Raw genomic sequence first — 20,671 nt, 5'->3', positions numbered from 1 at the left:
GTATATCACAGGATGTATGTAATAGTAGATGGGAAGAAAAATGTCATTGTATACACCGCTATCTCAAACTATGCCGATGTACTCTCCTGACCCTCCATCGCCGTCTTCTCTTCCGGATCAAGCCAGCTCTCCTCCACTGTAGCCTTTACTCGTCTCACATATTCTTTCATATTTTCCCTATATAGCTGTGCTGCCTCCGCATTGGCTGGGCTATTAGGGTTCGGGTCATGCAGAAGACTCTGTATCGATGTCAGGATCGCGGCGACATCGTAAGTCGGGGACCATCGGTTCTGAAGGATGTCTAGACAGAGCTCGCCGTTCGCATATACATTCGGGTGGAACATCCGTGAGAGGAACTTGACGGTGGGGGGCTTGTTGGGGTAGGATTCGTCAAAGGTGAGCAGGAGTTTGAAGGTGCCGTCTTCAAAGGGCGTTTCGCCTGCATTAGTGGGTGAGCCAAGTAGCGAAAGTGAAAAAAAAGGTAGAACGTACCTGGGCCAAATATAACGGCGTTCCATAGCATGATGTTGTCTGGACATGGGCTCCCGGAGATGCCACCAGGAGGATCCGTCGACAATCGCTTAAAGTCTCGGATGAGGCGTCGTCTGCAATTCGTAGACTGTCACATTTGTCAGCGAGGATATCGCATGAAGGAACGAAAACGCACCATTTCGTTATGAAGAAAAAAGTTTCAAGATGGACGTAAGACAGAGGGCTGACTCGCGTGCCTGCTGACAATAGCAGTGCCAATTATTTGGCATCTTCGCCCGATACAAATATCGGAACCTATACGCCGAGCAGCCGGCGTACTTATCATGCGAGTCGCGACAGTCACAAAAGGGCAAGTACGTCTTTTGACTATCAACGGTATGCAAAACCGTCTTGTCCCATGGAATGAACGGATCCGCTTTAAACCAAGCACATCATCTATCTTCTGCCATTCCACAGGGAACGTATACGAAGACTCCCGCGCGAGGGTGGCATCGTTTAGGCGGTCCTTGGGCTCAGGGCGCTCTTTCGCGATGATCGTGAGAGCGTCCCTATATGAAGACCTGTGCGGGGACACTATTGCGAACGAACCTCTTCCGCCAAACTTCTGTCGAAGGTGGGGATTTCAGGGCAAGGACGTGGGCCCTCACAGCATCATGAACATCAATAGCACCTGAGGCGGTAGAGACTCTAGTGTTTCCAGGTCGAAGGAGCGCATAGTTGCTCTCGTTTGTGGAAAGAGCGCTGAGGTCGGGCTCAGGAAGGAGGTATTCGAGGCCAGGACGAAGGGCCCGTAATTAAAGGGAGGTCCAACTGCGGAGAAAGGCCGTGTAAGTTGAACGAAACAAGTTGAACATACCAAGCGTAACATCTATTTCTGGATGTTTCTCCGCGAATTCAACGACCGCCAGGTCTGCATATTTCTTCTGGGCTACGTAGATCTGGAATGGCTATCCTGAAGCTGTCGCTTGTTCCTTGCTAATATGATTCCAGTCTATAGCGCAGTACAATGGGTAAAATGCGGATCAAAGAAAGACGAAAAATTACCGTTGACACAGAGAGGGCCTTTAGGGAAAGAATGTGTTACTACAGAGCTTGTAGCAACAATCCTGGGAACTTTGGCTTTTACAGCTTCGCGTAGAATATGAAGCGATCCTTCGATGCTGCTCTGTAGATTATCATGCCCACATTAATCGCTGATTGATTATCATGGATTGGAGACTCACCCTGAACGCCGTCTCTGGGTCGACTCTTCCAGGGAGGGGAGCTGCAGCATGGATGATTCCAACAATACCTCATGGAACAAATGCGAGCACGACAGTGGGTATATATAAACTTGAAACTGCCCTACCTTTGAGGTGTCACTGGAAGCGATGTCTGCGACCTCGACGACTTCGAATCTGTCGCTGCTGTAGTTGGCAGACAAAGCTTTGTTGAGCAGGTCAATTTCTTTCCGCTGGCTACACTGAGATATAACGACCGTCAGAAAGGACCTTTGATCTGCTATAAATATAACATACGCTCGAACGGAATATCTGTCATCTAACAGTTGGGTCAAAATATGGGACCCGATAATGCCTCGGTCACCTAACGATATTGAGGATCTGGTGAAAAATATGAACACTGAGAGCGCTGTGATACTTACGAACATTAAGCCAGAGTTGGCATTGTTAGATGACATTGGAAAGTAGAGATCTAGACAGATCGACACATCGTCTCTTACTGAGTATCCCGACCTTTACATAAAGAAGAGCATTTCAAAGACAGAAAACATACCTGGGTTGACATATCTCCCCGAATATTTCAGATCTGAGAAACGATTGATAGGCATCAGATCGGGTTTGTCACCGGACTAAGAGGCAGGCCAGAGCTCGGCCCAGGGATTATGGAATCGTGCTGAGGCATCATTTCAGTGCGATAAAAGTCAGCGAAATCTCAGAGTAAAGTCTTGCAAATCTCGGATTGCCTTCTTACTTAGGCGGGAAGACGAGCACCTTTGTGCCGGGCCGGGAAGGATCTAGATAGATTCCGGAGTCCGATCCGGTTTTTCTCACTACAGTACTCTTCTGGTTCAACATCGTCTTCGTAGCAAGCCAGATAAGGGAGATATTTACTCAGTGCATTTATCATCGTAATAAGCGCAGTATTACCGTGGCCCGTAAGCATTCCAGTCACTGTGAAACACGTTCGTTAAAATGGCGGAGTAAGTAATCCCTCAAGGCGATCTGCTACAATTGTTGGTTATAGCATTGCCAGTATATGAAAATATATGAGTATCTAAGTATCGAGGAAATATGCTTTCTGATTCACGAAGCATACTCAAATGCCACGAGTCAATCTAATGCTCCGTTCCCGTTGCAGTAGTCAGCATTTCCATTGGCCGGGTTTCCTGCCCACTGTCAACAGAGAATTATTTAGTTCATGGCACATTATTTGACGGTAAACAACTCACCGTAGGAAAAGGTTTCTCCACATTAGAGGCGCCAAAAACTGCAAAAGAAAGAATAAAGATCATCACTTGCGCTCCCCCGTCCAATGCGCCACCCAGAATGTAGTTATACTTTCGATACCAAACAGGGTGATATCTCCTTAACCAGAACTGGGAGACGAGACCGACAATGATACAGGACGTGATCATCGATGTCTGACCGCTGCTCATCTTCGAAGAGTACTGGTGGTATGTGACACTGCGGTTAGAGAAAGAAGTAGCTGAGAACACGGTACGCACATAGTATACAATGGGTAGAATAATGATGTCAACCCTGACCGGCCCAATGATGGGCCAGCGCTGTCGCGCGAATGCGTAAACTACTATTATAGATAGGGTGAAGCAAAACGCACCTTCCATATAAGCCATTGGAAGAAGGTCGGGACCATCCCGATTGGCAATCCCAAAGGGACAATGAGATAGGGACCACTGCAACCATATAGCTGCTTAGCGTGAGACCATGTCACCGCAGCACTGTTCAAACTTTGTAGAGTCTGGCCACTCCACACCACTGTGCCTGTAGGGTCCGTCAAGACCTCACGTTGTTTGTCGACGACAGAAACCATAACCGCTAAATTGTGAAAGAGTTGGATACCACAGTGGAAACAAACTCGAAGATGTGGTTACCATAATTGACGATTGCGCCTGAAGGTTTGAGGAGTGAGTCAATCAGACTGAATGTCAAGAACTACTAAAATCATACCAAGAAGCGTCCCCCAAACCTGGGTGAGGAACATGACGCGGGGAGGGATTTTGGTGTATTGGCCAATTTTCAAGTCACCTGCTAGGTTGATGGATGTCGCTACAACATCGTGACTCCACATTGAGAACTGGAGGGAACGTCATTGAGGAAAGGACCGTTTGTTACTTCATTCATACGTAGAGATTCGCCACCGGTTTCCCGGGGTTAAGGGCACCAGGAACCATCTTCATGAGCTGGTTCGTGGCAACACTTGTTCCCATGCGTCCATAGAGAAGTGTAGAGAATGGCTGATAGTGCAAATGAGTACTAAGGACCATCATTTTGTCACATTTAAGAACTTCACCGTTATGAAGCCGCCTAGAATTAGGGCTACGATATACGACCACCATGGTAGAGAGGTTTGCCCCTTGAGTACCACGATCAAACCTATTAGAACAATAAAGCTGATGCACATGTGCCGATACAAGTCTTTGAAGTTAGGTACCTACCTGCAAAGAATGAAAGCAACAAGAGTATGGCGTACCACCACCAGGGCGCTTCACTGTACTTCTGCATTGCCTGGAAATGCCGATCTGGATGTGTCTTATTACGCGATTGCTTGATGGCATCTCGGGCGTATGGTCCCCAGAAAAAAAGAACATGAGCAATAAGACCACCAATCTACAGCAGAATCAGCAGACAATTCGTCGCTGCTCTAAAATGCATACCCCAAGATTGGCGGTCAGATTAGCCCACGCATTTGAACCAGTCAAAGCTGGAAGGCCGACTTCATCGAGCGCGGTTTGATTGAGGGTCCATTTGGAACCGAAGACGGCAGATTGCTGGTACACAGTCCCGTTTGATGAGAAGATGGAGGTCGACAGCATTGGGAAGGATTTTGACTGTTGAGACCCAAGACATATAAACATCTGCATACGAAGAGAGTGAAAACGGAACGTACATTCCAAGCGTTGGAGTAGTAGATTGCCGAGATGACAATGTAGCAGATGATGTACCCAACCCAAGCATTCGCTGCACCGTGTCAAAATGAACTTGGTACTTAGGAAGCCTGACAGCCAACGCACCTTGTTGAATAAGTGGTAGAGACATATACCTGCCGATTGTTTTAGTGAAGGACTATATCGACTGGATGGTGCGTACGTTGATCCAATATATTGCCAATCAAGTGACAGGTTAAGCAATCCAAGACCTTCGTTACTACTGGCGCCACCGAAAATATTAGTGAAAATATCAACGGTCGCGGCTGATGCTTTCCGAGATGCAAGACAGAAGATACTGAACCCGTTGAGGAGCGGAAACACGTAGGACGGAATAACTTCGTAAATAAACATTCCTGTGAAGGCCGTCCAGAAAAGTTTGATTCTCTTTGTGTTGGCATGAATATCAAAGTGTAGGGCTGGCAAATGCTTAGTAACGGGATGCGGTCATAGGGGTGATTAGATGGCTCACCCTGAAAGACGGAGACGGTGAGCAGATTCTAGTATGCGATAAGAATAGCAAAGATACACAAGCCGCTGTACTCACTTGCCAATATACCATCTCAGACGGATACACTGTAAGCGGTCGCAATATGCCAACAAGGCCCATGCTATTCGTGAAGAATATAAGCATACTTCTATGGAGTGGAAGAAATAATACTCACCCGAAAGAAGCTGTCGAAAATGTCGCTAATATAGCCGTCAACGCCTGTACATTTGTATCGTAGAACAGCTACAAAACATCTTAAGCAATCTAATAACAGACGTCAACTATATGCGTACCCGCTGGACAGCGAAATTGTTCACAGCAGTACTTCCATTAGCCGCAGTGGAAGCTATCAGAGTAGCCACAACATGCTGTAGGGGAAAATAAGGCCAAAAATTTCGAGACCTGAAATTCGACGAGCCTATAAACTCACCTCCTTCAGACCAAATGAACCGGGATTAATAAATTCCAGCACCGGCGCCAGCTTCTGCAACCTGGTACCTTCTACCCACGCGCGCCGAGGTAGAAAAGTAGCCCAAGCCAACCCAATGCTATACAGAACCAAAAGCAGAAATACCGTCGATACCGACATTTGAACTGGCTTGAAGTTATAGATCTAAACAGCACACATAAATCAGCAAAGATTCATCGCACGATAAGCAACGACTTGCCTGACAAAGGGCAGCGCCCAATCCAGCGATGACCGTGCCCAAGAATAGTGACCGAAAAGTAAGAGCAGGGTCACTGTCATCTCGTACATCAACGACAAACCGGGAAACATCTTGCCCGCTAGTTACGATGGCTTCATCATTCAAGTGGGATTTTTCATAGTCGAACTCTGGATCGTCGGCAGCGATGGATAGTTTCTCGTCGGCGCTGGCCTGAACAGTGTCTGCTGAGTTCGCCATGGCTGAAATATCGTCAAAAGAGGAAGACCAGTGGTACTGGCTTCTAATCGCTAGCCGCTCTCTTATCATTTCTTGAAGAGGGCCAATGAACAATATCGCTATTGCACATCATCGTAGCGCAATGATCCGAGGATGCGTTGGAGGCGATACATCGGTCGCTCTTTTGAGAGATTTGGTATGTCTGAATATGGAGAAGTTAAATGTCGGGAACGACTGGTGAAACGCCATCGTCCGTCCATCACCAAAGCCTGAGAAGCCTGAGAAGCAGCAGAGCAATGGGATTATCGAATTCCAAAACATTTCCTCGCAATATACAGACCATCTGACGCGTGCTGCTAGAATGTTCCTTTAGATGTCCAGAGGCAAGCAGAAGATACCGAGATATTCCACTGCAGGAACTGATCCTGGACCTTGGGACTTGATTCCAGGTGCACCAGACGTTGATTGTTAAATCCGGATAGATCAAGACCCGTGTGGTTGTACTGACTCAAATCCAGAGAAAAATCCAACGGCCACCGCTGAGTCTGAAAGAAATCCTTTCAAAGACAATAACCTCCGCGGGAGTATTTGATCCAGCAGGTGAGAGAAAGACAGCGTTCGACGTTCGAGATCTAGGATGTAATCGACATGATTATATGAAAAACACATGTCCCTACGCGCAGACTACGTATAATAACGAATTGGTATCAAAACTAGTAACATTCCTGTCTACTATCTCTACGACTACTCTTTGGGTGAAGTATCTACAGCTAGACGTATACAAGCATTGGATACTCTAGGGGTGGGGCCAGTAAGGAAAACGAAGATCGAAAAAGAAGTCACTGTGTTGGATTATGTCCTAAGGACTTCTCCAAGTCGCATAAATATGTGCTTCAACTCTATCCTGTAACGATGCTGATAGGTGCAGCCGCTGTTGGGGAAACAAGGGAAAAACGGAGTAGTATCATTGCCATGGAATGGTAGGAAAAATGCGGATCAAAGACGCTGTCCTTGTCCTGCCGAAGGCATATGGTAAGACGGGTGCTTGTTCCCGCCGTGAGCATGACGTTGTATACGAGAAATACGGTCAGCAATATAAGCTGGATGCGGGCGTTTCAGGCCAACGAGGGTCAATGGATGAGGCGAGTCGCCGCCATCAGTCAGGAGGCGTATGTTTAGGTAGTGCCCTCTGAGAGACGGAGGGCAGGCTCAGCGGACCTAGAGGGACGCGGCGCTGAGAAGCATCGTCGGACAGTGCAACGGAGTGCTTGCGCTTGTAGCGCGTCCCCGTGTTATGAGCAACATCCTGCTCAACGACGAGCCGAGAGGAAATAAGAGGGGAGTCACTCCCCTGTGCTTGTGACACACCCTGAAGCCACGACGGAATCCATTCTCCGGCCTCGGTGAGAGGAAGGGATGCCAACGATGAATTAAAATCGGGTACCGTCTGACCCAAGCCTTCTTCAAGCTCGGGTTCAGGATATACATGCTCGTCGTCGTCCTCGTAATAAGGTGGTAAGAAGGCAAAGTCACCCTCGACACTCCCTTTACTAAAAGAATCATAGTCCTGAAGGAGTGGTCCGGGAGGGCAAGGCGTGTGCTGGTCGTCGCTAGAATCCGGTGTTAGAGATACGTCCTCTGGGAGAGGTACAAAAATTGAAGGGAACGAACTTGGAATGATCCCCCGCCTCTACAATCCCAACAGGATCGACCTCCAATTTCTCCGCCTTTGGTGTAGCCATAGGTAATGACGAGACACCTGATACTGGGGTATCGCTGGGAGGTTGTCAATGGGTGACGACGACAATTAACACGTAGGCAAAATACTCTTGTAATAAGGTCTCGAAGACCGTTAGCTGAAGGTCAATGGGTTCAAGTAAACCGTCGTCAACAAGACGCGAGTCATGCAAGACCTGGATCTTTTGTGAGCCCATGTTTCTATGCAGGATTTGCTGGGAGGAACCGCGTCAGTGCACTGTCAAAGACGGGATTGACAATACTGGGCGCACTGGATACATATAAATACCGGATCTGGTACGTGGTGGAAGGATCAGGAACCTAGAAGAAGGTGGTGGAAGATGACAAGAGCTGACGACGCATCCAAACTCCGCTTATATATCGGCGGTCCGCTTAGGCCGGCGCACCGCCTGCGCTCGGCCTTCTACACCTTTCTACATACCTCGTATATGCATAGTGAGGATTTGTGAGGGCTCGACGCATCTTACCTGCGGATCGGTATCATGAAGTTAACTTTTGAGATCGGGTTATTATTACATCACGCGTCTGTCTCTCGTTGCGGCACAGCAGGATCACAGTCAGATGCGCAGTATATACGACGAAGCATTATCGGACCATATGGTCAAGGTCCTCTGTCAAGCGCAGGTGAAACTGTTCCATGCCAAAAGTTGAGAGCAGGACACACGATAACGGTTACTAAAGCGCAGCGTAGCACAGTACATATGCATCACAAAGCGCTTGATTTATCCCTGGCAGGAGCTTCGCAAATGCTTTGCCAATTGAGTTGAAAGTAAGCAAAGAACGAGGCCTCAGAACTAGGTCGTAGAAATAACCGGGGTACCTGACTTGGGCAATATGACCTAGCTTTATGCAGCTCTCAACCTAAAAAAAAATCCTGGTTATTTCGGCCACGGAATTGCACGCTTTTCGGTGGGAAAATTTGTACCTCTGCTGAGTACTTACTACACTAATTATTGATCATCAGCCGTGTATCTGACGCAAAAGTTATTGTTTTGAACACAAATTGAATTCGAGTAAAGGGGGGAAAGTGTTTAATTCAAGTGACAGAGTCTTAGTCTACGAAGTATTCTTGAAGTCCAGAATGAACCAAAGCTCAGTCTGACAACGGACAAGGTCCATAAGTGTCCACCAGATCGATCAATCTGGTCACATGTCAAAGATCTAAACAACGCGTACATTGTCAACAATGATGACAAACAATTTTTGCTCTGTCCTTCGACGACGTTGAGAATCACAGAGGCAGCGATTGCCTGCATGTCCTGCGATGGTCAAATCTTCCTGTATTCTCGATGATCTCCACGAATTGCTGTCCGTCAGATTTGACGAAATCCAGGATTCACTAGCCAACCATCGCAAGAACTGTGTTGGACTGTATAAACTGCATGTCCAGGCAGGGAAATCTACAGCACCAAAGCTCGACGGGGAGGTTGCATTTGAAGATATTTTTATTGGCATGCTGAGTCGGGTGCTAGCGGTAAAGAAGGGCCCTGCAGCAGATCGCGTCGTTCGTTTTGTTGGGACCTACGTGAAGCATATACACGCCAAAGGTGTGTCTTCAGTGATATTGTCCATGCCTTATTACGGACCTCTTTTAGTTCTAGAAGATGTTGAGAAGAAAGGGAAGACTGTCAATGATGATACGTTGGCGGCTCGGTTCACTACACACATTCTCCGATGGCTTTTGGAGGGATTCTTGGCCAAGAATAAAGTTGTACGAGGCAGAACAGTTCAAATAGTATCAGAGATGATTGCTCACATTGGCGACGTTGAGTGCGTAGTGCTTTCATGCATCGTTAGTCTGACTGAGTGTTTTATAGTGAAGATACTTATGATATTCTCCGCGATGGACTGATTGAGCGTATTTGTGATAAGGAGCCGCCGATTCGCTCACATGCTGTGGCTGCGTTGTCCAAGTTGGCTGGGACAGAAGATCCAGACGAGCTACGAGCCGATGAGAGGACGATACTGGAACTACTGTTGGATGCAGTCACTTATGATCCCTCTGCGTGAGTGCATTGCTGCTTGAGATTCCTCCCCATCTCATGTTATATGCAGTGAAGTCAGGCGAGCGGCCTTGGTGAACCTCCCAATTGCACCACAATGCATGAAGACAATCTTGACCCGTACGCGTGATACCGATCCAGTTACACGCAAGCTGGTTTATTCCACTGCATTGCCAAAACTGGGAGATCCGCGCAAGCTTACTATCGCGCAACGCGAAGATGTCGTTAGAACTGGCCTTGGAGATCGCGAGCCTGCGGTAAGAGTCGCAGTCAGTAAGATGCTGGCAAACTGGTTCGACCTTACGAAGAATCAAGATATGTCTATCGACGACACTTGGGAGGGCGATGACAGTGGTGTCATGAAGGGTTTTATTCAATTTATCTGCTTGTTTGACGTTGTGGGCCCTGGCGTTACCATCGCTGTCGATGCGGTCTTGTCGCAATTCAACTTGAGGCCAGCTCTTTTGGATGCGTTCATCTTCACAGGTAGGTGACGCCTTCTATCCTGGACCGAATGATTATCCGATCGGTTCTTTTCTAGATCAATTCTGGAAGACTTTGACGCCAGAATCCGCTGTGTTGGCTCGCGTTTTCGTGGAACATTGTCATTCGACTGAGAACCAGCAGCGTGTGGAAGAGGCTTCTTTGCCGGTCGTGACAGCCTTCGCTTTTTACCTCCAGGGGGTTTACAACGACCTTATAAAGCTATTGAACGAAGCAGCACTCCTCGGAGGTGATGGTAACGATGAAGAGAGTGAGCAGCGCGAAGAAGACATCGCGAAACGGGAGGCCATTCTTAATGAACTCCTTCAAATGGCTCTGAAATTGGACTACATGGATGAACTAGGGAGGAGAAAGGTCTTCTCTGTTGTTAGTGAGCACCTGCTTCTGTTTGTTCCTCAGAAGACGCATCTCATTTAATTCCTTCATTGGACAGAGAATATGTTGGCACACCCAGAGCTCCCTCCCGGCTTGATTGAACCTTGTCTTGATGTACTCAAGGAAATATCTCCCTCAGAACGCGAACTCATACGAGTTGTTGTCGAGATTGTGGTGGATTTGCGCGACGACGATGACAATGAAATTGCCGAAGTGAGTGATATTGATTTGTCCCCCAAATTTACAGGTTTAATGTATGCACAGGGCGATATTAGTCGAAGCGATACGATGCAAACCACCATACGTAAGGAGGGCTCAATTCGACGGATGCGTGACCTTGAGTCGATGTCACCGGAGGAAAAGCGGGAGGCTGACCTGATGGATATGAGGTGTTTAACACTCTGTATTGGGATGCTGGAACGCATTAACGGGGTAAGATCCCTTTTTATTGAAAACCTCCTACTTACTATGTGTTATAGACCTTTGAGGATAACTCTACGCTAGAAGGGATGTTGGCTGATCTTATTATTCCTGCAGTCAAGAGGAAAGAATTGCCAATGAGAGAGAAAGGCCTTGTTAGTCTCGGACTGTGTTGTCTCATTGCTAAGGTTTTTATCTTCCCTCTTTCTACATTTTCACGCTTTTTTGATGAATCTATAAGAACATGGCGTTGAGCTCATTCCAGCTGTTTCTCAGTCAGATACAAAACGCTCCCGAAGAGCTTAGACTGAAAGTACTGCAGGTTGTGTTTGACCTGCTTGTAATGTACGAATATGAGTTTTTAAGCCGCTCAGAGGAAGTGGTGAGCATCGTTACGGAGAACTGCACATTCCTATCCAACTGATACCAATTTTCATATCCAGGCCGAGCAGATTATCACATTCCTTGTCCAAACACTTGAAGTGGAGGAATCTAATAGCGTTCAGGCAGTTTTATGCGCCGGTCTATGCAAGTTGCTTCTAGCCGGCTTGGTTAGAGACCCTAAGGTGTGTGTGTATGGATTCGGGCAAGGACTGCAATAATACTAGCCACCAGGTTCTCACGACTCTTGTACTAACTTATATATCCCCCTCGACATCCGACAACTCTAAATTGAGACAATGCCTCTCGTACTTTTTTCCTGTCTATTGTTATTCGTCATTAGGAAACCAGGCTAGGCTGCAATCAGTAGGCCATTTTTTTGACTTGAACCGGATTGTCACTCATGAGTTGCAGATTTTCATAAATGCGTTCAACCTCGCTTCCCACCTTCACGATGAACTGGAAGAGGAACAGGAAATGATCTCGCTGCAGCAATTTGCCTTATTGCTCATGGATTGGACCAACCCAGAGAAATCGGTTGACGTGTTGGTCTACGATTCATCTCGCTTGTCGTCCTTGGGCTGAGTTTTCTTTTACAGGATGCCTGAACACACACCTAACAAGAATTTTCATGCGTACTTGGCGGTTGATATACTACTGGCATTGTATGATGAAGACAAGAATGGTGAGTCGGCCCACGTTCTCGTCTTCTTCAAACCGCTCATTTACACAAACAGATAATGAAAGGAAGGTCCTTTGTCAGCTGCTCAGTCAGTTAAATATAATACCGGAATTGGATCATCGGACAATTCTCAAATTGAACGTGCTCCTGGAACATCTCAACAACGTGGGTTTGTGCTCAACAAACAAAGTACCGGTTCTGACGCGACTCCCACTAGCAATGCCCTCTGAACAAGGTTTCTCTAGACAAGATTGTGGAACGTTTCAGAACTCGTGTCTCCAAACTTTTTTCCAAAGATCTGGAACAGATCAATGCGCAAGAATACATGGACGACGACTTCCATGATTTATATCAATACATTGGAGTCGCAGTACCTACGGCGGGAAACACGATGCCTGCGCGGTTTGAGCGGTGCGCAGTTTCATGATGAACGCGTGATCTAAACCTTGACTGATACGAATCTGCTTCTTAGACGAGCAGCTGACGAGCGGTCACAGTTGGATTCAGGAGAAGATTCCCCAATGTCAGTGGTTTTGGTAGAAGACGTCCTTAATGCTGATTTTAGTAATTGTAGTCCGCCTGCCGGTCGGAAACGACCTACTACAGGCCAGGTGAAGGGAAAAGGAAAAACGAAGTCCTCTGTGCCTGTCAACCATGAGTACGGTTCTAGTTTCATTCGCATCGTTGGAACCAGATGACTAACTTCGACCGTCCTTTCTAGGTCGGATGATGACGCAGACTATGCTCCGATAGAGGCGACCGTAACCCCAATGAAACCTTCAAGAAAGTAGGTGTACATTTCTTCTAGATTAAGTAGTTATTTAATGTTTGGTATCAAGGCGCGCTCACACACCTTCGAAAAGTCTAACCGTGTCTTCGCCAACACGTAAGAAACGTAGTGGTGCAAAAACTACGTAAGTTCTTGATTTTTGCTCGGGGATTACCAGAGGCTGAACACTACTGTTCGTAGGGCTTCTAAGCGTAATCAGAATAGGACACCCTCGCCTGTCCCTCAGAGACGGAGCACTAGGCAGACACCTAAAGTCAAGACCTATGTTGAAGAAGAGGAAGACGAAGAGGAAGACGAGGCCATAGATGAACACGAAGATGAAGAAGCTGAGGTGGAACAGGCGCTCGTTGCTGACGATTCGCAGCCCTCCGTATCGGATGAGGATAGTGAGGTAGCTGATTCAGGAAGCGAGGATTAATGATGAGTGGATTCGGGATGCTGCCCGACTTAGAGTGTTGTATTATTATTGAATCTGTCTGGTTATCAAACGTTTTCATTCTTAATGCTGTTTGCACTTGACTTCCTGTAAAAGTGCTACGAAATACCTACCGTCAATGACATATCTCATTGCTTTACATGAGGCAAAGGCATGAATATTTGCCCCCAAGCGAGGCTTTGGGGAGGCGGTGAGCCTTCACTTCCGTCAGGATGTGTGAATATCAAGGATTTTTCAAATTGTAGTAATTTGTGCTGGGGTTCCGTTATTAATTACGTCGACGCGTAAGTGTTGCGTACGTCGCACGACACATTGTATGATACACTGCGGAAAGATGGATATACTACAAAGGGTAAGGGAGGTGAAAAGCGAAGAGCGATGGCCTGCGGGGAGAAACGTCCGTCCATGATGCCTAAAGTGCAGTGAATTCGATAGCGACCGAACAAAGATGACGATGACAATGAAATGGTTATAATAGACAGAAGGTATGCTCGCAACCATAATAACAGAGGTATAGAAAAGGAAAGAATCCACGCTGGAGAATTGAGTGAACGATGGATACAAGGGATTATTGTCGGATTTTTGTGTAAGCAGGCGGTAGCTCGACGGTCTCTGGCTCTTCCTCTGCTCTCAGAGGACCACTAGGACCCGCGTCGTCGTGCTGAATAATATTAACAGGGCGTAGCGACCTGAGCCCGCCCTTCCTCACACCACCCATACTTGTCGTTGAACCGGGAATGTCAGGTGTCCCGCTCCTGACTGATAGGATTTGGCTTATTGGCCGTCCATCGGCACTCAGCCTTCCATCTTCGGACGCCACAGTCGGATCTGGAATGATAAACGGCTCCGGTTCGTAGTACTGCGGTAACTCTGCAGAATTTGGAGCCTGTTCGTCACCATCATCCTCATGCAGTAAATCCACAGTCTTTTCCTTTTCTTGTTTCTGCCGATGCCGGCGCCGGAGAAACCAGAGCAGGAGAAGAAGTGCAATGGCACCGACAACACCACCTACGACGCCACCAACAATGGCACCCGTGTTGTTTCCATTGCTACTGTTGCCGCCTGAACTTTCGTCGGTCGCACTCGTAGGGTAAGTTCCTCCAGCAGGGGTGCCGGGCGTCGAACTTGGACTATCCGAAGTAAGACAGGTACTGTTGTTAGAGGTGCCGCTGCTGACAGTAAAGAGTGCGCTGCCTGCTGTACCGTTCCCTCGATCGTCGCCACCGACCAGCAATAGAGTTGTCCCTCCGCGTATAGAAGGTGTCCATGAGAACCCCGTTCCTTCGCTGGTGACTTCGGTTATAGTGCCTTCCGGCACAGTGAATGACTCTCCACCAGGGATGACGCCAAGAAAATTGGGTGTGCTGATTGCATTGAGCTGTTAGGGTTGGAATTCAGATATTACGATTCGACGTACCCTTCAACATTTGCAGGGTCCCACCATATGCGTGTTTGTTGGCACTGTACTATTTGATTTGACGGCTCAATGGAATAGACAAAATCAGGTGAGACGTCCTGAGAAGCGTTGTAACAGGAAAAGTCGTCAGAGGAAGTGACTTGTGCAGCTACGCTTGTACCGCCGGAGCCGAATCCTGTAGCATCACTGACCTAGAATCGCGTTAGCATGCAACTCAAAACCCCAAACGCGGTGACAAAAAGGCCCATAGTGAGGTCACGCAGAGTGTAAACCCCCTTTTGTCTCCGAAAGAAACATGAAGGGCGAAAACTCACGACTGCGACAAACTGCGAGTTCTCGGGATAGTTCAGTTGGAAGGTAACCTCTGTCGCCGAGTCTGAAGGAAATTTCTGGTCCAGTATTCGTCGCACTTCTGTGTTGTTTGCAAACGGTGATGACCCGAAGGGAACAATAAGGATGCGATATGGTCCTTTACCGTCACTGCCAGAGACGCTGACGGTGAGGTTTTGGCACTGAGCTGGTGTCGAAGTAAAACTCCATGAGTACGCAGTCGACGGCGCCGGTAGCTCTAAAAGAAGTAGAAATAACGATAGAAAAGGGCCAAGCATGGCAGGATGCACCGTTAGGGCGAGGTGCTGTCGCTATGAGTGACGATGAGACGCAATCGTGGCGAAGTAGTGGTCGTTGGGAAAGGCTTCACTTACGCTATGTTGTCACGACGTCACACATTGATCGTCACATTATCGGACCGAATCCGATCTCGTCTCCGAGTCGGTATCCTTCCAACTTCCTTCCAACTTCCTTTCAAAACATGGCTCTGCCCTGAAAACTGAGCAAAATTGAAAATCATCAAAAAGTTCCGACTTGCCTGGTTCGAACAGGCGACACCCAGATGTATCAATTACGCAACCAATTACAGTCTGATGCTCTTCCAGCTGAGCTAAAGTCGGTTATATAAGATATTGTTTGAAGATATATATATACGAGATATTTGAATAATTTTATATTCATATGAAACGTAGCTACATACTCTAGTGCACCACTTCCAACTTGCTCATCGCAGGAAGTAACATCCGGTGACCTCATATAAAACTCAGGGTCGGACACGCAAGCTTTTAGGTGTATGATTGGGGTGTGATTGGGGTAACTATTGACTTTAGGAGGCGCTTGACACTTTACGACTATGCATCATGCGTAACGTCATCTCCCTATCGTCGTTACGCCACATGAATTTTAACAACCATAAGGAGAAGCGAAGTACTCACATGGTGTACTCGCCCATATTTGATAACAGGCAACGGTCGAATAGGATATTGGCTTCCCTCTTGCTTCACCTGCCAATCGGAATATACGGCGTCGAGATAACTATTCTGCCCCGGTATATAGTCATATCGTTTGAGCATGCGCTCATTGACCTCCGCAACCGCATCTAGATTCTGGGAAATGAGGAATCCCCGCATAAGGGAGACGTACATAACAAAAGAAGGCACGGGCAACGCATTGGGAACAGACGTAGGTACCGGCCGAATGTATTCGATAGATGCCTGTGGATCTTCGGAAGACGTTGCAACAGTCTCCGTCTGTCGCATTTCTTTCTCAGAGATTGGCACTTGAACAATCTCGTTATCACCCTGTTGGTCAAAGGCGGTCTCCAATCGACACAGCAGGAAGAGGGCTCTCTGGGCATTACCAGTAGATGCGTAGTAACCTGCGAGCTCGGTGAAGTGGTATGCCGTCGGTTGGATCCCCAACTTCAGCATATCCGCTAGAATACTAGCTCCTCGCTCTACACCTGATGAACGCATCAACTTTCCCATGAATGGGGTAAATGCAGCAGCGCAAACGCTATTAACCCCGGGAGGAGTCTGAAGCGCCTCTACACCACTAAAAGCGGCTAAGGTTTCTGATAGATGGTCCGAGTATTCCCCACATGCGGTTGCAATAAGTTTTTTATAGAGCACTTCGACTTTGACCGAAGTCGATGACATAGCGACAAGGGAATGCCAGATCAGGGCGGTGTGATAGGGCGTGGGCCACATCTTGCTACGATGTGCCAAAGGTCCAGACAATGGAACACCCTGCTGTGACTTCAAACGGGATATTACCTCGCCTCGAGGTACACCTGTGATATAAAAATTGTCTACAAATGTTTGTAGGACAAGGTGGTGCTGGTTAAGTCGGTAATAGGTGATCATTTGTGTGAAAACAAAGACAGTGGTGGCAATGGGACTGGAGCGAAGGGCCTTTCGGCGAAGAAGATCAATGGCGCGTGAACGTCCTGAGTCGACGTAGGCATTAAAAAAGTTGATTAGTGTTGACGGGTGAGGAGGAGCATGACCGGGAGAGAACGACGTTCTGATAGAACGCAGAGTCTGAGCGAGAGACTCTGACCGGTCATCGTAAGGGCGTGTGCGAGTTTGGGAGGTGAATCGTAAGGTGATGGAAGATTCTGCATAGTCTTGTAGAAGAGAGTCGTCTTGTCCAAGCTGCCGGGCACGCATAGCTCTCAGGTACCCAAGAAGAGGGAGATACTTAGGGTCACCGGCTTTGACGAGGAAGGTATTGAGGACGTCAAAAGTATGAGTCGACAAAGAGTACGGGGCTTTCTTGGGAGGTAACATATCTACTGCTTCATCTATCCGTCCTGCATAAGCCAAGGATCGGATAGCCGAACCGCGCATAACTGCTTGGAATTTACCCCAAAGAGATGCGGTAGACCGTTCATGATACCTTTTCAGATATTGTCGGTGCTTTTCTTCGAATCGCAAGTAAAACTGCTTGCTGACATCGGGACTCGCGAAACGCATGACACTTGGAATGACCTGCCCGCCAATTAGATCGGCGTATCCCTTCTCCGAGCATATGAGAGCGAACTGGATGATCAAGGACATATTTGTGAGAGGCGCGTGAAAAATCAGCCTTCGAATATCGGTGAAGTCCTCAAGGGGTTGGTCATGGTAAGGAGGAACGAGGGAAAACCATGCCGCAAAATCTTCAAGACTCTCCGTGGCGGTTGTCGAATGCTGTAGGGCATTCTGGGCGGCAGCCTGGTAGATTGGCGAAAAAGGGATATGGATATGGAATTCGCGAAGCTCGGACAAAAAATGCTTTGCCTCCTCATACTTCCGATCGGCAACTAGTTCTGCTAAGTGGTCACCAAGGTCTTTGTGAGAGGCGCCGACTGATGTTTGGGCTACGCTGGCATAGTCCGGGTGATTTTCCTCCTCGAAGATGAGAGCGCCGGACGACGGTGTTGGGAGCACGATAGGGAGAAGCGCCTGCTTGAGGTTTTTAATGAACATGCTCTTCCGATGGTGGTACCGGGGAGAAACGTATTCCATAGCAGGAATGACCTCTTCTCTGACCAATGTCGTATAACCTTTCTTCGCCAGGACCATCCCAAACTGATATATTAAAGCGACCCTTTCCGAAGGATCGTTCCAAAGATAATCACGAGTTTCTCGGAATGGATTTAGTGCCGAGTCAGAAGCATCGGGACACAGCTCGAGCCAGGCTGTGAAATACGAAAGATCATCTCCAACACGAAGAGACCGTAGCGCAGCTAAAGCCGCTTTCTCGAAGATGGGATTCAGAGATATGTTGACCCCGTTATCAATCATCTCGAGGCGAACGCGGTTGGCAAGTTCCCAGTTTCCTGTACTGACAACGTCGATCAGGACCTGCGACGGCACCCGTGTCTGCGGAGGTGACCTGAGCTCTACAGAGACAGCTGAATAGTCCTTCATCTCCCGTTCTTCGAAAACTTTACCGTCAGGTGGCTCGGAAGGATAGGGTTCATCTGACATTTCTACGCCGTCGAGACGCTGCCGAGACTGGGCGATGGTTCTGGATACAACATTCCAGTTGAGACGCCCAAGAGATGGCCATGGAAGACGGGCTAAAATCCGCGTAGATGACATGCATGTGTACGACGAATACCGGTTACTGACTGGTAGCTGGAAATTCCGGATAGTACCGCGGGTGTTTCGCTCACCACCTGTGCGCCTGCCGGTCAGAAACAAAACAAAAAGATGTTGATGACCTACCCGAAATCCTCTATTCCACAATTAATACGAGAGCAGTAGATTTGTAGCCCGTCGTCGTCTTCGCTAAAATTCGGATGTGATGTAGTCACGCCCAAATATTGCCATCAACGTGACATCATTGGATCAATCTCTTCGACCTTCTATCACCAACGCTACTGGTTTCTTTATTTTGCTGCTTGCTGGCCGAGCTGCTCGTGTTCTAGCTATATTATCTCTCTGTCTCTCTCTTCGGTAGCCATGGCGTGTCCGGTATCTTCAAGTCCACCTCGCGCGCCTCCTGTCAAGTATAAAGCTCCGCTAGGAACTCGTTGGGAAAAAGAGAAGGCTGCAGCTGGCGGTGCTGAAGCGTTCGAATACGCTACAGATCCAAAGTGTATAGGTCCTTGGATTATAGGCGAGTGCGTCGGGAAAGGTGCTTCCGGTCGTGTCAAAATCGCCAAGCACAAACGTAGTGGACAGCTCGCCGCCGTCAAAATCCTCCCTCTTGCCCCGCTGGTCAACTCTCGTGTCTCACTTTCTACCCAACAAGTGAAAACAGAGAAACAACGCCTAGGAATTGACCGAGAAATTATAATGATGAAGCTCATGAACCATCCCAACATCCTACGCATCTACGATGTCTACGAAAGCACTAGGGAGCTCTTTCTCATTCTTGAATATGTCGAAGGCGGAGAACTTTTCGATTTCCTGGTCAACAAACGTCGCTTGGATCCTTCCGAAGCTCTGATCATTTTCATGCAAATCATATATGGTCTCAACTACGCGCACACATTTTCTATCATCCATCGCGACCTCAAGCCCGAGAACATTCTCATTGCTTCTTTTAATCCTCCTTTCGTCAAGATAGCCGATTGGGGAATGGCTGCCTTTGCTCCCCCTTCTCTTCATCTGGAGACAAGCTGCGGCTCCCCTCATTACGCTAGCCCCGAAATCGTCAACGGACATAGGTACCAAGGAACCGCGACGGACATCTGGAGTTGCGGCATTGTTCTTTTCGCTCTCCTTTCAGGCCGGCTGCCTTTTGACGACAAGGACGCCGGGGTTCTGCTAAGCAAGGTAAAGAGTGGCGTTTTCGAGATGCCCCAGTCATTAGATCCATTGGCAAAAAATCTTCTGTCTCGAATGTTGGTTGTTGATGTTCATCAGCGAATCACGGTACGAATCAAGCACGATATTACGCGTGTTTACTGATTGATTCATCAGATTTCTGAGATTCTTGTGCATCCTTGGGTAACCTCTTCCGCCGCAGCATCGGTCAGCAAGATTCCTCCGAATCCTTCGGTCCCTCCTTCTCCGGAAGTTCTGGCGCGCCCTATCCTCCATTCTTCGCTTATCGATCCGGACCTATTCTCTTCACTTCGTATCATCTGGGGGAAATACACAGACCAGGCAGGCGAGTCGATCAAACGCGACCTGTGTTCTCCTGCCGGTCAAGGTGTACACGCAAAAGCTTTCTACTTTCTTCTTGGAAAGTATCGCGAGGAAACGTCAAAGCTCGAAGATACCAAACCTGCCGATACAGCAATTGCTGACGTTTCACTTGGTGGCATGGGTTTCAATCTGGGCTGGGAGTTCGACTCAAAGATTAGAGCAGGACTTCTGAAGAAGTACGACAGTGGTAAATGCGACCCCTTTCAAGGTCGTTCCCGATTCGTTGCTGCTCCTATCGGATTACATCCAGTTTCTCCTTCAATCAGACGCACCGCTACCACCTCGCAAAGAGACAGGCCTGCTTCACCCGCAGGACCACAGCATCCCGTGAATGAACCCGTCCACCGTTCTGAGTTCCACGTCCCTCGGTCTCACCCAAAGTCATCTTTCGTGATGA

General features: G+C 48.0%; 8 protein-coding genes and 1 non-coding gene across 9 annotated transcripts; 2 read left to right on the top strand and 7 right to left on the bottom strand.

Annotated features, from left to right (window-relative positions):
• Positions 1–68: 68 nt before the first annotated feature.
• Positions 69–2,170, bottom strand: BT62DRAFT_1003581 (uncharacterized protein; the record flags this gene model as incomplete). Its single annotated transcript, XM_043176956.1, has 10 exons — positions 69–439; positions 493–619; positions 737–1,096; positions 1,163–1,302; positions 1,349–1,420; positions 1,498–1,657; positions 1,716–1,783; positions 1,855–1,949; positions 2,010–2,093; positions 2,139–2,170. 10 exons carry the CDS (start codon positions 2,168–2,170, stop codon positions 69–71), a joined length of 1,509 nt encoding a protein of 502 aa, XP_043042357.1.
• A 652-nt stretch (positions 2,171–2,822) lies between these two features.
• Positions 2,823–6,052, bottom strand: BT62DRAFT_979707 (oligopeptide transporter; the record flags this gene model as incomplete). The annotated part of the gene is made up of 18 exons (XM_043189460.1): positions 2,823–2,885; positions 2,942–3,160; positions 3,218–3,277; positions 3,331–3,548; positions 3,681–3,807; positions 3,857–3,967; positions 4,024–4,106; positions 4,169–4,340; positions 4,388–4,561; positions 4,621–4,691; positions 4,745–4,773; positions 4,821–5,076; positions 5,130–5,157; positions 5,205–5,268; positions 5,323–5,390; positions 5,441–5,515; positions 5,578–5,760; positions 5,816–6,052. 18 exons carry the CDS (start codon positions 6,050–6,052, stop codon positions 2,823–2,825), a joined length of 2,238 nt encoding a protein of 745 aa, XP_043042356.1.
• A 108-nt stretch (positions 6,053–6,160) lies between these two features.
• BT62DRAFT_1003579 (uncharacterized protein) lies at positions 6,161–7,095 on the bottom strand (the record flags this gene model as incomplete). Its single annotated transcript, XM_043176955.1, has 4 exons — positions 6,161–6,309; positions 6,372–6,387; positions 6,430–6,576; positions 6,943–7,095. 4 exons carry the CDS (start codon positions 7,093–7,095, stop codon positions 6,161–6,163), a joined length of 465 nt encoding a protein of 154 aa, XP_043042355.1.
• BT62DRAFT_730797 (uncharacterized protein) lies at positions 6,944–8,109 on the bottom strand. The gene is made up of 5 exons (XM_043182052.1): positions 8,041–8,109; positions 7,945–7,983; positions 7,859–7,887; positions 7,703–7,807; positions 6,944–7,641 (listed from the first exon to the last, which is right to left on the bottom strand). The coding sequence occupies exons 1-5, from the start codon at positions 8,047–8,049 to the stop codon at positions 7,188–7,190; spliced, it is 636 nt and encodes a 211-aa protein (XP_043042354.1). The 5' UTR covers positions 8,050–8,109; the 3' UTR covers positions 6,944–7,187.
• Positions 8,110–9,053: 944 nt separating this feature from the next.
• BT62DRAFT_979706 (ARM repeat-containing protein) lies at positions 9,054–13,362 on the top strand (the record flags this gene model as incomplete). Its single annotated transcript, XM_043189459.1, has 16 exons — positions 9,054–9,336; positions 9,385–9,559; positions 9,607–9,795; positions 9,845–10,278; positions 10,334–10,666; positions 10,730–10,884; positions 10,936–11,103; positions 11,151–11,279; positions 11,357–11,473; positions 11,535–11,659; positions 11,700–11,838; positions 11,887–12,017; positions 12,072–12,157; positions 12,210–12,319; positions 12,372–12,565; positions 13,125–13,362. 16 exons carry the CDS (start codon positions 9,054–9,056, stop codon positions 13,360–13,362), a joined length of 3,006 nt encoding a protein of 1,001 aa, XP_043042353.1.
• A 234-nt stretch (positions 13,363–13,596) lies between these two features.
• BT62DRAFT_929922 (uncharacterized protein) lies at positions 13,597–15,441 on the bottom strand. Its single transcript, XM_043185832.1, has 3 exons — positions 15,112–15,441; positions 14,798–14,988; positions 13,597–14,744 (listed from the first exon to the last, which is right to left on the bottom strand). The coding sequence occupies exons 1-3, from the start codon at positions 15,403–15,405 to the stop codon at positions 13,949–13,951; spliced, it is 1,281 nt and encodes a 426-aa protein (XP_043042352.1). The 5' UTR covers positions 15,406–15,441; the 3' UTR covers positions 13,597–13,948.
• A 214-nt stretch (positions 15,442–15,655) lies between these two features.
• BT62DRAFT_t50 lies at positions 15,656–15,747 on the bottom strand. The gene has a single exon. It is a non-coding gene; the product is annotated as a tRNA-Tyr (tRNA).
• A 68-nt stretch (positions 15,748–15,815) lies between these two features.
• On the bottom strand, positions 15,816–18,904 carry BT62DRAFT_992801 (uncharacterized protein). The gene is made up of 3 exons (XM_043190365.1): positions 18,844–18,904; positions 16,063–18,794; positions 15,816–16,005 (listed from the first exon to the last, which is right to left on the bottom strand). Exons 2-3 carry the CDS (start codon positions 18,715–18,717, stop codon positions 15,979–15,981), a joined length of 2,682 nt encoding a protein of 893 aa, XP_043042351.1. The 5' UTR covers positions 18,718–18,794; positions 18,844–18,904; the 3' UTR covers positions 15,816–15,978.
• Positions 18,905–19,107: 203 nt separating this feature from the next.
• BT62DRAFT_873209 (Pkinase-domain-containing protein) lies at positions 19,108–20,073 on the top strand (the record flags this gene model as incomplete). The annotated part of the gene is made up of 2 exons (XM_043182534.1): positions 19,108–19,998; positions 20,047–20,073. Coding segments are annotated over 2 exons (918 nt in total), but the record flags the coding sequence as incomplete, so codon positions are not given.
• Between the last annotated feature and the right edge of the window lie 598 nt (positions 20,074–20,671).

The sequence above is a fragment of the Guyanagaster necrorhizus genome (genome assembly GCF_019112545.1).
Source record: "Guyanagaster necrorhizus MCA 3950 unplaced genomic scaffold BT62scaffold_7, whole genome shotgun sequence".
In the NCBI taxonomy this organism is placed as follows: Eukaryota; Fungi; Basidiomycota; class Agaricomycetes; order Agaricales; family Physalacriaceae; genus Guyanagaster; species Guyanagaster necrorhizus.
The sequence above is the reverse complement of the archived record's forward strand: the minus strand, read 5'-3'. Positions and strand labels throughout refer to the sequence as shown.